This window comes from Hippocampus zosterae, chromosome 18 (genome assembly GCF_025434085.1).
Source record: "Hippocampus zosterae strain Florida chromosome 18, ASM2543408v3, whole genome shotgun sequence".
Classification (NCBI taxonomy): Eukaryota; Metazoa; Chordata; class Actinopteri; order Syngnathiformes; family Syngnathidae; genus Hippocampus; species Hippocampus zosterae.
The window spans coordinates 14,301,445-14,315,128 of NC_067468.1; the positions used below are offsets into that span (position 1 = coordinate 14,301,445).

The 13,684-nt window shown below is 45.0% G+C and overlaps 1 protein-coding gene and 2 long non-coding RNA genes across 6 annotated transcripts in view; 2 read left to right on the forward strand and 1 right to left on the reverse strand.

The window, feature by feature from the left end:
- The window catches only part of LOC127590901 (uncharacterized), a 203,720-nt gene that overhangs the window by 62,480 nt on the left and 127,556 nt on the right, over window positions 1-13,684 (reverse strand). The window lies entirely within an intron of this gene.
- brinp1 (bone morphogenetic protein/retinoic acid inducible neural-specific 1) overlaps window positions 1-13,684 on the forward strand; it is a 96,395-nt gene that overhangs the window by 43,053 nt on the left and 39,658 nt on the right. For both annotated transcript variants that reach the window (XM_052050436.1, XM_052050434.1), the window contains 2 exons: window positions 7,439-7,629; window positions 13,406-13,575. In XM_052050436.1, the coding sequence (XP_051906396.1) occupies window positions 7,439-7,629; window positions 13,406-13,575 (361 nt within the window). The remainder of the gene's footprint in view (window positions 1-7,438; window positions 7,630-13,405; window positions 13,576-13,684) is intronic.
- The window catches only part of LOC127590903 (uncharacterized), a 355,000-nt gene that overhangs the window by 41,142 nt on the left and 300,174 nt on the right, over window positions 1-13,684 (forward strand). The gene's annotated exons all lie outside the window — the stretch shown is intronic.

The following is a 13,684-nucleotide window of genomic DNA, read 5'->3' on the forward strand; positions in this document are numbered from 1 at the left end:
TTATTTCAAGTGACCAGTAGCAGTAATTGTAGGACCACTTTAGGTGTGCAATTATACCAAAAGTCCTTGAGCGCTTTAGAAGTGGAATATTGATCATCAACAATTGTCGAGAGCTGGAGCTAAAACGATCAAGGCAGTCATACTATACAGTTCCACGGAGGTGTGTAAAAAAAAAAAAAAAATGCAAAGAGCCAAAAAGAGGTTTGAGCGACTGTTAAGGGAGCGCATGACGAGAGGGAAGAAGCTTGTTTGAATGTCTGCTGGTTTTGGTGCGCGTGGTTCGGTAGCGCTTGCCTTGAAGGGAGGAGGTGGTGGGCAGGATGTGGTGGGGTGGTCCAGGAGGATTTTCCGTGGCCTTGTCTTGAATCTTGCGGTGTGCCAATCACCTCAGAAAGACCAAGAAACTGAACGGAACAGAAAGACAAAAATCTTGTGAGATTGAGAGTGAGAACAAGTTTTTTTTTAATTACGGTAAATGTGAAAAAAGCACATAAAGCCAAAATTAATCAACTTAGCGACTTTTGGATTAAGTGTTGCACACAAAAAGACTCAGAAAGACAAAGAAATAGCTTAAGCATGTTAAAATAGCAAACTAATCAGCATTGTCATTTGGACAGTGGGTAATGAAAAAAGCCCCCCCCCCAAAAAAGCTAAATATGTGCAGCGTTAAACAGTCAGTGAGTTAGCGGTCTCTTTTAGATTCTCTGTGGCCCCCACACACACAAAAACAAATCACACACAGAAAGTCAAAGCAAAACACAACATCCACAGTTCGATGGCCACAAGTCGGCATGATCTTTTGTATCAAGTGGCACAGAAAAAAGACACAGAAAGAGCACAATTTGTGCACTCATCTAGTCAATGGCATCTTTTGTTTCAAGTGTCACAAAAAGCGACAGAACACCCCCCACCCCCTCCGCACCCTCCAAAAAACAGCAAAATGTGAAGGGTTAGCCTGCGTCATCCAGAGACATAGAAAGCCAAGAGGCAAGCAGAAATTTAGTGTCATCATTTTTTTTTCTTCCAAAAAGTGTTGAGGGAGTTGGTGGGGGTGTGGGGGGGGGGGGGGGGGAAGAAAAGGCACTCAGAGCTCGGTTGCCAACCACGTATTTAACAGCATCTTCCTGTTTCAGTGTCACAAGAAAAAGTGAGGAAAGAAAAATGTGCAGGGTCAGGCGGTGGGTTAGTTGATGGTGTCATCTTTTGGAGGGTCACAAAAAAAAGTCAAAGAAAAAGCAACAAAAAAATTTGGACTATAGCGTCCGGCCAGTCGTCAAAAAACAAACAGCCACATAAAGCAAATGTAAAAGCAAAAAAGAAACATTCTTTTGCATTATTAGAACATTTTAAATGGCCGCCGCCGTCTTTCAGCATTCGCACTTATCAGACGTCCCGTTAACAAAACCTTTTCATGTAAAAATAGTCTGACAAGTGATGAGACTGTTGATCGTGGCTAATTATCTCTGCCGTATTCACGCAAATCTGACATGCATACTGTACTTAATGCTCCTTTACTTTGCATGTCGAAAGTCCCTTTTCTCCCCACAGAAGCGTTTTGTCAATGTGACGGTACACTTTATTTTTTCTTTCTTTCCGCACGCGAGACGACAGCCCGAGCCGACTTTGTCGTTCTTGCGTCCTCCTCTCGCGGCATTTAGAAGTATTTGTCAAGTCATCCTGAACAAATAGGTTGTGGAACAAAATGGCTTCAAATGAAAGGTTCATCCCCCCCTATCAAAAGCATGAAACCCGACGGTGTCATTTGCGACAGGAAGCGTGGTCGTTTTTCACCACACTGGCGCAAAACGCATACAACACGCGGCCGACTCCATTAGGGCTTACGTTTCATTAAGCTTCGCTTAAGTGAATTCCGCATTCTGTCCTCCATGTGCGTTATGCAAAACAAATATATGCGGCTTTTCTTCTTTTGTCTGTGCCCCCCCCCCCCCGAAAGTTTTTCATGCAAAGGCACAATTAAGAGAGCGCGGTGAAAAGGAACACCTCCGCGCTGTGTCAATGTGGTTTTTTTTTTCTTTTCCTCATTACTGAATTGAAATATTAGTGAAAGCATACTTTATTATAAAGAAATAACGCCATGCAAATCACTGTATGCAAAATGTATTTGTCCTGTCACATATAGTAAAGTCATTTTTGCCAATTGTTTTCCATTGTGGGTTCGTGGCGGCCATTTTAGGGTTGCGGTAGATTTAATTATTCTTTTTGTTGAAATTGTCACAAAAACTCAGAGCAGATATTTGTGTCCATCTCTAACAATACCAAAATGATATTAGTATGGGTTGAGCGCAAACTAAGAATAAAAAGAAAAATATCAATCTAAAATTATGTCAAAATTTGTCAGTTTTTTTTTTTTTTAAACTTATAACAATTTCATGCGACAGCACTTGGTCGGCAGTTGCAGTCAGGTTGATGCAGGTCATCTGATTCATTTGTGAAAACCACAAAAACATGTCCCTCATCCTAAATCGGCGGAAACCACTCGTGAAGAAATCAACATCAATTCCAAACGTGAGTGTGACAAACATTTGAACAATTTCACTGCAAGAAAATTTCCAACCAATTAAAAAGGGAAAATGGCTCAGCGGGACTCAAAGACAACATGTTTCTGGAAGCCCAAAAGCAGACATCAGAAAAAGAGTCAAGAGCCTTTGAGAGGAAGGGTATTAAAAAAAAAAATCTTCCTGTTTCCTCGCTGTAATAGAAATATCAAAGTGCTTATTTTGGACAGTTCCAACCTGGGCTTCATTAGACTGAGCACTGGATCAACAACATTTTTACTCGAGGAAAACAACAAACGTTTAAGATGAGGGGGGGAGCAAACAAAAATGTGACATGCCGCTATAAACCTTATGAGAGTTATCAGAACTCTACAGACTTTTATTTGAAGCCGACAAGATGTCGTCATAAAAGCTGACGGTGTCACAGTCTGAAAAAAAAGGATGAGTTAAAAGAAGCTGCGCATGAACAAAGAATCCCACAAAATAAAATTCTTGGTGCTGTGCAAGTACGAATACACACATGTCGAGATCTGGGTGGTGTTCACAAAGCTGTTTCGAAAAAAAAATATATACGAGCATGATAATTGATTCAAGGATAAAGAATGATTTCGATTGTGCGGTAGTAAAGATATCAGAGTACATATTCAGATTTTTTGGGGGCGTATTGACATAAGTACACGGATTATCAGCGCCTCTGTAAAACAGACACAATGCAATAGACGAATGCAAGAGAGAGCCGACACTTGTTTACTGCCGTTCGCTCATGATCCAAAATGCTAACATTATTTGAAGCATCCGAACGTGGCTGGCTAAGCTAACAGGACGCCGTTCGCTCATGATCCAAAATGCTAACATTATTTGAAGCATCCGAACCTCGCTGGCTAAGCTAACAGGACTCGCCGCTAGGAGAGGCACGACGGCTCCATTCTTAAGAACAAACATGATGATCTCAGCTGTGAGAACTTGCTATACATCCACGCTAACCTCTGCTATGACAGCATGACGGTGCCAAAAAACGTTGGAACGATTAAGAAAATTCATTTTGAGAGCCGCTATAAAATGTTTTCATCCATAGACGCTCTAAAAAAAAAGCCCATTTATAATGCAGACCCAAATGTATGTTTTTCCATTCAATCTTTTTAGTCGTGATTGTATTTGGCTAATTGTAAGTACACATTCGTGAGATCTTGACACACGTGTCACTAACGAGCACAGATGTAGCTCAAAGACGCGAGACGCCGCATTAATATTTCATGCCCCAAACTTCCTACCGAATCAGTTTCCTCTTTTTTTTTGTGACTTCAAGGACTCACCCATTCCTTTTCTTTGGCATGCCATCGACGTTTTGAAACAAGTGAAGTGAGGTAAACGCCCGCGCATGACTACGATATGCATAAATACTGCATGTCACCTGTTTTCGGAGGCCAGAACAGAAGCACATTGTAAGCAGTCTCTGATCTTGTTTTTGCGAGACGTCCTGAGAGCAAAGCGCAAGAGGCATTCCCATGAAATTCCCAAACAAAAAAAATGACCATTGAGATTTGAGCATTGTACGATTGAATTCAGTCAAGTCAAGTCAAGTCAAGTCAACAGTATTTATAGAGCACTTTCAAACAGCCATCGCTGCATACAAAGTGCTGTACATGGAGCGATTTAACATATACAATAAACAGTAAGACGAATCAGTAATAAGTAATAAGTAATAAGTAATAAGGCGGTAGAAAGCACCAAGCAGTAAAATCAAGAGCAAATCTAAGTCATGCTGAGTCAAACGCCAAAGAATACAAGTGAGTTTTGAGGAGGGCTTTAAAGATGGGCAGCGAGGAGGCTTGCCGAATGTTCAGTGGGAGGTCATTCCAGAGAGATGGACCAGCAACAGAAAAGGCTCGATCCCCTCTGAGCCTCAGTTTAGTTCTTGGTACGTCTAGCAAAGACTGGTCCACAGACCTGAGGCGCCGGGCAGGGGTGTAGGGGCGTATGAGCTCAGAGAGGTAAGGTGGCACGAGATTATTCAGAGATTTGAAAACAAAGAGGAGGATCTTAAAAATAATTCTAAAATGAATGGGGAGCCAGTGAAGGGATGCCAAAGTAGGAGTTATATGCTCCCTCTTACGAGTACCAGTCAAGAGGCGAGCAGCGGCATTCTGTACCAGCTGAAGGCGCTTGATGGAGGACTGGCTGACTCCAAAGTACAGGGCGTTGCAGTAATCGAGCCGGGATGTGACAAAGGCATGAATTACTGTCTCAAAGTGTCATTTATTTACCCATGTCATCCCGTAAATTCTCTGTCGCCCACCGATGCAACGTAAACCCCTGCTAGTTTCAGGAACCCCGCAAAGTAATAATCACCTATGTTCCAATTTCCTCCCTCCCATGCAGCCGGCCGTGCCATTCATCTCCTTTTTACGTGCGACGATAGGTCATTAAAGTGGTCTTGGAGCTGTGAGGTAAAGCACTGAATCATGTCTCCCCATTCCATCTGCTGGCATGCTTAATCTGGGGCACAGGGGCCGCGGCGCATATGGCCGCCGTTTAAGGTTTTATATAACAACTGGCAGCCAGTGGGATTCACTGGAAAAGAATCGGACGGCAGTGAAGTCTACATGCACAAAGACGTGGTGAAACAAACTCTATATTTATGTTTATACACCCACTGTGTTGGCCATTCCTGAACAGTAACGTTAAATTCGTGATGTATGTACATGGTTATCTAAATTTAACATAGTTTGGAAATAGTGACTCTTACATTTTTGCTATGTAAATGGTTGAGTCTGAGGGAGTACCTCAGGGTCCGGCATTAAGCCTTTTGGCGTTGTGGTGGCCCTGCCCGAAACTGCACAGGCACTGACAATACGATAAGGAAGAGTGACTGTTTGGATTGGATAATGTCAGAAATATTTTGTAGAAGACACTTAGGACCAAATTGACTCAAGGATTACGTGACTTTTTCGTGGCACGGATGGCATCTAATTTGCAAAACACGTGCATACTTCCCGAACTGTGCTTTACAGCAGATTGTGTCTCAATGCGCTGGTGTGATTTCCGCAGATTTAAATGAATATGCATATTTGGTGGAAAACTTCCCACCTCCATGCAAATGAGCCTTGTTGATAAACAACATCTAATTCGCAGCAGCGCTAATAGCCATGCACGGTTGCAAGTGAAGCAAATAACGTCCTCATAAAGCCGATGTAAACTCGGCTCACCTCTGCGGCAGTGAGCGGAACATGGACAAAATTTGAGACAATCGTTTTGATATTTTCCCGAGATTTACGCGTGGTCACGAGTCGAGGCGCGCACGTGAGTTTTGGTGACGACTGATCACAGTTTTCTGAAAGTCCCGTTCGCTCTTCCTCAGTCGGGAAAATCAAGCTAGCTTGCGTTTGGAAATATGTCAACCCTTACTTCCTGATTGTCGTTCTTCTGCCACGCGTGCTCTTGGTGCCAAGCCAACGTTTATACTTTGCAACAAGCTGGGGAAATCAGGGCAAATTTGCAATCTGCTGCCAAGCTTTTGTGGGCGTGTTTGCATTTGTATGTCATGAGGGCGATCTCCTTTGTGAGTAGGACGTTAAGAACGGAGAAAAGCGCGGCTGCAAATCAAACGCAATTGAAGGCGTGATCAGCAGCAGTGGTTCATGCTTTGTGAATTTTTTTTTTTCATTATTCTTGTTTCCTTTTTGCCTTTGTTTTATGTATTCCCGTACGTCTTTTCACATTATGCTGGTCACAGCATGCCTTTTTTTTTTTTTTTTATTTCTTTGAATCTCTCCGGTCCTTTTTCGCTATGCTAATGGAGAGCGCTGCCGTGCATTTAATTAGTCACGTCTTGTTCCCGCACAAAAAGCACACACACACACACCGAGCGGCATATGTAAGTAGAAGGAAATAATGAGTTGCATGTGATGTTTGTATTTTATATATTTTCAAAAGGCAACAAGTAGTATTTGGTTGGCATTCATTTTAAGAACAAGTTCAAGTTTGTCGTCGGAATTGGGCATTGGGGAGATGACACAAAATACACAATCCTAAAAATTCGAGCAACCGCTCACTTTTGCGGGAATGAGAAATGCCGGCGGTGTGTGTCATTTTACACATTCTGCAGCCAGATAATGCTCCATCCAATGGCGGCTTCTTACCTGAATGCCTAATCACGCTGAGACGTTTTCGTTCCCGAATGTGGCAGACGCGAGCTATTGACTCAATGACAGTGCGTCTGCTTTAGCGCTTCAACATGGCAGACAGCTGTAGAAAACCTGGCACCTTTATCCTCGGGCTTATAGGTGCTCTGCCACGGCGTAACGGAGATTTTTTTTTTTATCTCTTGTTTCTTTGACGCGCGTCTCAGCGCTCTCATGAGTAAACGCCGCCAAAGCTCCCACGCAAATATTTTGTAAGCTCAATATGCCAGATACATTTGTATGTTTTTCGCTGCTGTCAAATGTGATTGTTGTCAGCTTAAGGGAAAGTTCAGCAAAGAGTGATAGCAAAAGTGGAACATTTTAAACTTAGCCGAGAAGAAATGAAAATGGCTGATGCACCGCTTTGACCTTTTGCGAACGGATTCTGAACATCAAATGTTTGGAATTCTTTGACTGTTTGAACTAAGCGAGCGCCAAGGGTGCAAGGTTTTCAAAGCTTGGTTGTTTGGAATTCATTCGGTGAAAGTCTGCATAGTCGCTGTTCACCGTTTGCAGTATTGTGTTGGTTTTTTTTTTAATGGGGAACCATCATCTTCTATTTGCTGACAAAAAAAAATCATTACGATTGGCTTCAAGCCGCGCTCAGTCTGACTTTCTCAACTCAACTCAACTATATTTTAGCACTACTCTTACTCAAGTTGACTAACAAGTCAACATCTATGGACCAAGGCCAAAACCATCGGAAGTCACGTCTGCCGTCGTTTTTTTGTTGTGTCGCAGGGAATTTGCACGTTGGAAGGTGAGGAATACAGCGATCGAGAGGCGGGACCTGATCCGGAACCCCGTGCCGCTCATGCCCGAGTTCCAGCGCAGCGTCCGCCTGTTGGGCCGCAGACCGACCACGCAGCAGTTCATCCACACCATCATCAAAAAATATGGCACCCACATTCTCATCTCGGCTACGTTGGGAGGTAAGACGGCGTCGCGCATTCATTCATTCATTCATCGTCCGAGCCGCTTGATCCTCACGAGGGTCGCGGGGGGTGCTGGAGCCTATCCCAGCTGTCTCCGGGCAGTAGGCGGGGGACACCCTGAATCGGTTGCCAGCCAATCGCAGGGCACACAGAGACGAACAACCAACCACGCTCACACTTACACATAGGGACAATTTAGAGTGTTCAATCAGCCTGCCACGCATGTCTTTGGAATGTGGGAGGAAACCGGAGCACCCGGAGAAAACCCACGCAGGCCCGGGGAGAACATGCAAACTGGCGTCGCGCATATTTCACGTTATTCATCATTTGAGGAAATGCTATCTTGTGAGCTAAGCGCCGCTATATTTTGGCCATACAATATCAGGCTTGGGAAAAAAAAACCACATTCCGATTCATTCCAACGTTAGCTTTTTTTCCCCGTCTATTGTCTTTTAACCTTGCGGCCATTTTGTCCCAAGTCGCAGATCGATACACTTGTTCCAATCTCACTCTTGGGATTTGCCATTAAAGAAACAACGTTAGAGAGGACAATAAAGGTGCTCAGCAGGCTAGTAATCAAGAAGAAGAGGCTAATTCTCCGCCCGGCCACCTACACTTTTATGCTCTCAAGAGTCATTATTATACGCCGGGGTGGGGAAGAAGTGAATTTTCACAGGCAACTTAAATTTCACTGGTCAAGTGTAAAGAGTGCCATTAGTTGGTCGGCCCATTTGAGTGGAACCAAATGGAAAGAGAAGAACGGTTGTATCGATTGACATTCTTGCGCGCAAATGCGGCATATTTACTTAATGATCGTTTCTATCCGTCAAATGGCACTTTGCTGTCTTTTTCTCACCACCCCCCCCTACAGAGATGATACACCATTATCCCTTTTCTGTACAAAATGTGACATTTACATTTTGTTCCATTGCTACGTGAGATATATTTGCCATCACGCTTTAACTTTTATCTGCTAAATTTTGACCTCAAACTATTTCGTTTTTTTTTTTTTTAATGATTATTGTGCTCGAGCTGCAAGTCGAAAAAAAATATGAGTCTGAAGTGCACAGACTGCCGGACAGCATGGGTTGTTTTCCTCACAGTGAGGCGGCTCCTTTTCATTTTTTTTTTATTGAGCTTTTCTCAAGGTAAGGCCATTGGGAACAGATTCTCATTAGCATGAATTGGCAATGACATAAAGCTCAATATAAGCAAATAGAAATCGATAGACGACCAACTATTGTGTGATGTAGTTACCCGATTACACCATAGCAATCGCTGAATACAAAGTTCTAAAATGACTACTCCAACTTGTTCGAGTGACAATTAAATTTTTTTTTTTTGCTTTTGTTTTTGAACCAAAATGGTGAAAAAAAAAAGAACCATAACGGCAGATTCACTTTGAGCTGTCGATAAATCAATCCGACACACAAATACAAAATGAGTACACTCGCAAAAAGCTACATTAGGTTTTGTTTTGTTTTCACACTGCCTTTCTTCATTCAAATCAGGTCACAAAGGGCTGGAACAGATGAGTGGAGTTTGCATGTTCTCCCCGGGCCTGCGTGGGTTTTCTCCGGGTGCTCCGGTTTCCTCCCACATTCCAAAAAAAAAAAAAACATGCATGGCAGGCTGATTGGACGCTCTAAATTGTCCCTAGGTGTGAATGTGAGCGTGGATGGTTGTTCGTCTCTGTGTGCCCTGCGATTGGCTGGCAACTGATCCAGGGTGTCCCCCGCCTAATGCCCGAAGACGGCTGGGATAGGCTCCAGCACCCCCCGCGACCCTAGTGAGGATTAAGCGGTTCAGAAAATGGATGGATGGATGAATTAATTCACCAGTTTGGTCGGGGAACAAATTCAATTTGAAAGTCAGTCCTTGCTGTATCGGATGAATGACAGTTGATCAAAAACTCATGAATTACTTAGTGTTTCTACTTTATTGGTACGTTTGGACTTGATCTGACCCGAAGCGAAGGTTCAATTGGATGCTTCACTGTTTCCACTGAAAGAGAGACCACGGTGGCCTTTGACGGCCGCTCCTTCGAGCGGTGAAACCATTAAGAATTTCAGCATTTCAAAACTACGAAAGCGGCCCAACGTTAAATGTCCCACACTTCACTCTGGTTGTACACCCTTAAGCGGCGGAGAGTAGAAGCTCGCAGCGTATTTTACGGCGCTCTTTTCCTGTGCTCCAAACCACGCGGAGCATTTTGGATGGCAAGGGATTTACTGCCCAACTGTGCCGGTATATATAAATGCGAGGGTCTGCTAGCGCCATCAAATTTACTGTGGAGGGCGGGTCGGCTATTGTGCTAAAGTTGTTTCAGATGTACCATATTTCATCAAATTCATAGTTTCGTTGACGCCATGACCCAATTAGTTGCCGGGTCTGCCATCCACCTACTCATCGATCTAAATAGCTCACTACTTTGGCCATTGCTACAAAAAAAAAACAAAAAAACAATAGCGCTGAATCACATCAATATTCTTGCAGATGAATTGAAGCGTGACGTCATGCCGTCAGTTATCAAGATGACATTTTGCGATTTGCGGAGACCTTGAGCGTCGAGATGCTGAAATGCGTTCGCTCCGCAATGTGCCGCGCATCCACGTCATATTCCCGCAGCTACTCCGTTCCTCCTTTCCTTTTGTCTGCCCGTTAAACTCCACTTTGAAGAGAGACGCATCGTGATGTACCTACCGTGCGAGGAATATTGTACACAACGGCCGCATCCTGACTAATGGACGCCCCCCCCCCCCCATCTCGCCAGAATAAGTAGCCACCATCTACGCTGAAGTCATTATAGAGCTCTCGTATATCAGTCATTATGCCGTCTACTCACTATGGTTTCTTTTTGATGTTGTACAAAATGTTCCAGGAAGTGACGGTAAGGCAAAAGGCGGCACAACATAAGGGCTGCTAGGAATAAAAAGGGGGGGTTCAGGGAGGGACGGGGGGCATTTATCTGACAGGTCGCCCAGTGGAAGTTAAATGCAAGTGATTGATTCAGAGCGCCGAACCTGTTGAACAGAATGAGCGGGTTGTCAAGTAGATTACTCCTTTAGCGTGAACAAGCAGCACAATATAGATTTCGGCTGAGGGGAAAAGAGAGCGAAAAGCGAGAGCTCATTCCACTTCCCTCTCGTAAACGCGCAACCTATGATTGGATCCGAGGCGCTTTCGTTGGCGACGGTCCTCTGTGCTCAGTGGCACGCTGGCAGAAATAGTTTCTTGAAATGGCTCAGCTGGGGCGGCGGGGGGGGTTGTTTTGCGGGAACGCGGTGGAACGGATTTTGTGGGGATGTGAGGAGGAGGAGCTTGCAAAAAGCGGTTCGCGCGCTGCAACTTTTTGCTTTTTAGCTTTTTTCGCGGGAGGGGAGAAGAAACTCCAATTTGGCTCAATTAACAGTCTGCGCGCAGTCCATTTCAGTAACTCAGCAGGACCTCGAGGGGGGGCAAGGAGATTTTGTACTCCAACCGGGCGCACCAGACTGCTCATCTCCGCAAGTTTAAGTGACCAATTCACATTTATCGCTCGCGGGCAAATAAAGCATTCAAGGGCGCCGTGGATGTGAGCGCGCGTGACGCTCTCCAATCCGACCGCGGCATTTGCCTTTTTTGTTGAACCGCAATCTTGGAAAGAGGGGGAGGTCACGTGAGCCCGCGGGATTGCGGCCGGGGGCTGTTTGTCTGCGTTTACTCCTCGCGCTCGTCAGAATGAGATGTGGATAAACAGGATGTTTTATGGAATGAGCAAAGCGCAAACCTTTTGAGAATGTGTCAACAAACAAATGTATGACATGCAAATCACCAGCCATTGCCGCACGGCGGGTAAATATTTGGACGTGTTACGGCTCGGTGCGTTCACATTTCACACCCCCGTTGTGGTGATGTCGTTGGTGTGCGGCCTTTTTTCTTTTCAGGTAAATTCAGCCAGATATTCTGCCCGGTAGTCCAGTGGTTAGCACGTCAGCTTCACAGTGCAGAGGTACCGGGTTCGATTCCAGCTCCGGCCTCCCTGTGTGGAGTTTGTATGTTCTCCCCGGGCCTGCGTGGGTTTTCTCCGGGTGCTCCGGTTTCCTCCCACATTCCAAAAAACATGCGTGGCAGGCTGATTGGACGCTCTAAATTGTCCCTAGTTGTGAGTGTGAGCGTGGATGGTTGTTCGTCTATGTGTGCCCTGCGATTAGCTGGCAACCGATTCAGGGTGTCCCCCGCCTACTGCCCGGAGACAGCTGGGATAGGCTCCAGCACCCCCCGCGACCCTAGTGAGGATCAAGCGGCTCGGAAGATGAATGAATGAACTATTTTTTCACCTCCCCCCACACATCTTTGTATCAGGTAACACCCCCCCCCCCCCTTTAATCTTGGGTAGAGAAAAAAAGCCCAGCTGACCTCGTGGGGTGAATTCGAAATGTTAGTTGAAACATTTTTGTCATCACGCTCGCCAAGACGAAATCGAAGGCGCAGTGACTTTTATTCGTGAGCATAATCAAATGATGAAGTGTTAGCTTATTTCAGCTGTTTGAACCCCCCCCTCCCACACTCCCGTCTTCTATCTCAGTAAATGCAAAGTATTATCGAAAGTTTAAGTTTGACAAAGGATGCCGCTCGTCAGGTGCATTTGATAGGCTGCAAATCACCAATAGGCGAGAAGAACAAGGCCACTCCGCGCCCTGACGTCTTTTCACTCTGTGCGCTTTTCTTTCTTTATCAAGGAGATGACGAATCGGTCACGTTTAGCGCGCTGAAATCACTTTTTCATTATGGCAGCGAGACGCATCTAACCTTGGACTCGTAAAGAAGAAATTTGCCAAGAAGAATGTGCTGAATGACCCCCCCCCCCCGACCCTATGTGGCCCCAGCATAAATAGCAGCTTGTGGCGCGACAGTAATGTGGGTACATTGTACACGGTGCACACAATGTATGGGTCTAACGAGCAAGGCAGGCAGTACACGCTCCTTATGCCCAGTTCCTTTCATGTGATTTGTACATCGGTGATGCATTCAGTTGACTTGTTATTTCCGTCCTAGCATTGTTCTCGCGCATGCATAGACGGCCTTCCCTGTATGGACGCTAGTCCTTTCACAGAAGTAATTCCATCTGAACAGAGTAAAGCCGGGCCCTTTCTGGCAATTGTGGAGATGCCAACTGGGGATAAAGCGGCAAACACGTAGACGAGTTTGTTCCTGGAAAAATGGGGCATCTGGTTTCTCCAGCTAAATGTTGCCTGTAGTTTAGTTTTTGGCTTTCAGAGATAAGCATGAGTGGAATGACTCTCACAGAGATGGCAGAGTGTTTTTTTTTTTCCATTGACTCGTTCATCAGCTGCGGAAATCGCATTTCCTCCCGCCCTGAAGTTGATGAGAGTCAGTGACCAAGGTCGAAACATTGACTGAAAATGTAATGTATAATAGAATGAAAATCTAGCGGGAGTGGCTGTCTTTACAGCAGCTCCGATATTTTGTTGTTCTACTTCTTCCTTTCATAACTTTGCTGCTGTGAATTGGGAATTTCTCCATTGTGAGACTAATAAAGTTTTTTCTTATGGTTTCTTAAAAGCATCAAAAAGTACAAATGGCAAATCACATCGATCATGTTCAGAAACCACGGCTTGATTTAAAGTAGCCTCATCTTTATGTGCTTGGATTGTGATACCCAGGTCCGCCCCGGGATACCGTACAAAAAAAACTCATTTGCGCCGCCTGAGCCACGCCGTGTAAAAATCCACACGCTTGCTTTTAACTAACGTTATATATTCCCTGACAGGGGAGGAGGCGCTCACAATGTACCTGGCCAAAAACAAGCTGGACAGGAAGCTGGCCAACGCCACTCAGAACGTGGAAGCCCTCCACCAGCTGGCCTCCTCCTACTTCATCGACCGCGACGGCACAATGAGGAAGCTGCACGAGATCCAAATCTCCACCAATGCCATCAAGGTTGGTTGCTCATTCATAAAAAAAAAAAAAAATAGGGAATGCTGTTTAAATTTGAGGGCGGCCCGGTAGTCCAGTGGTTAGCACGTGGGCTTCACAGTGCAGAGGTACC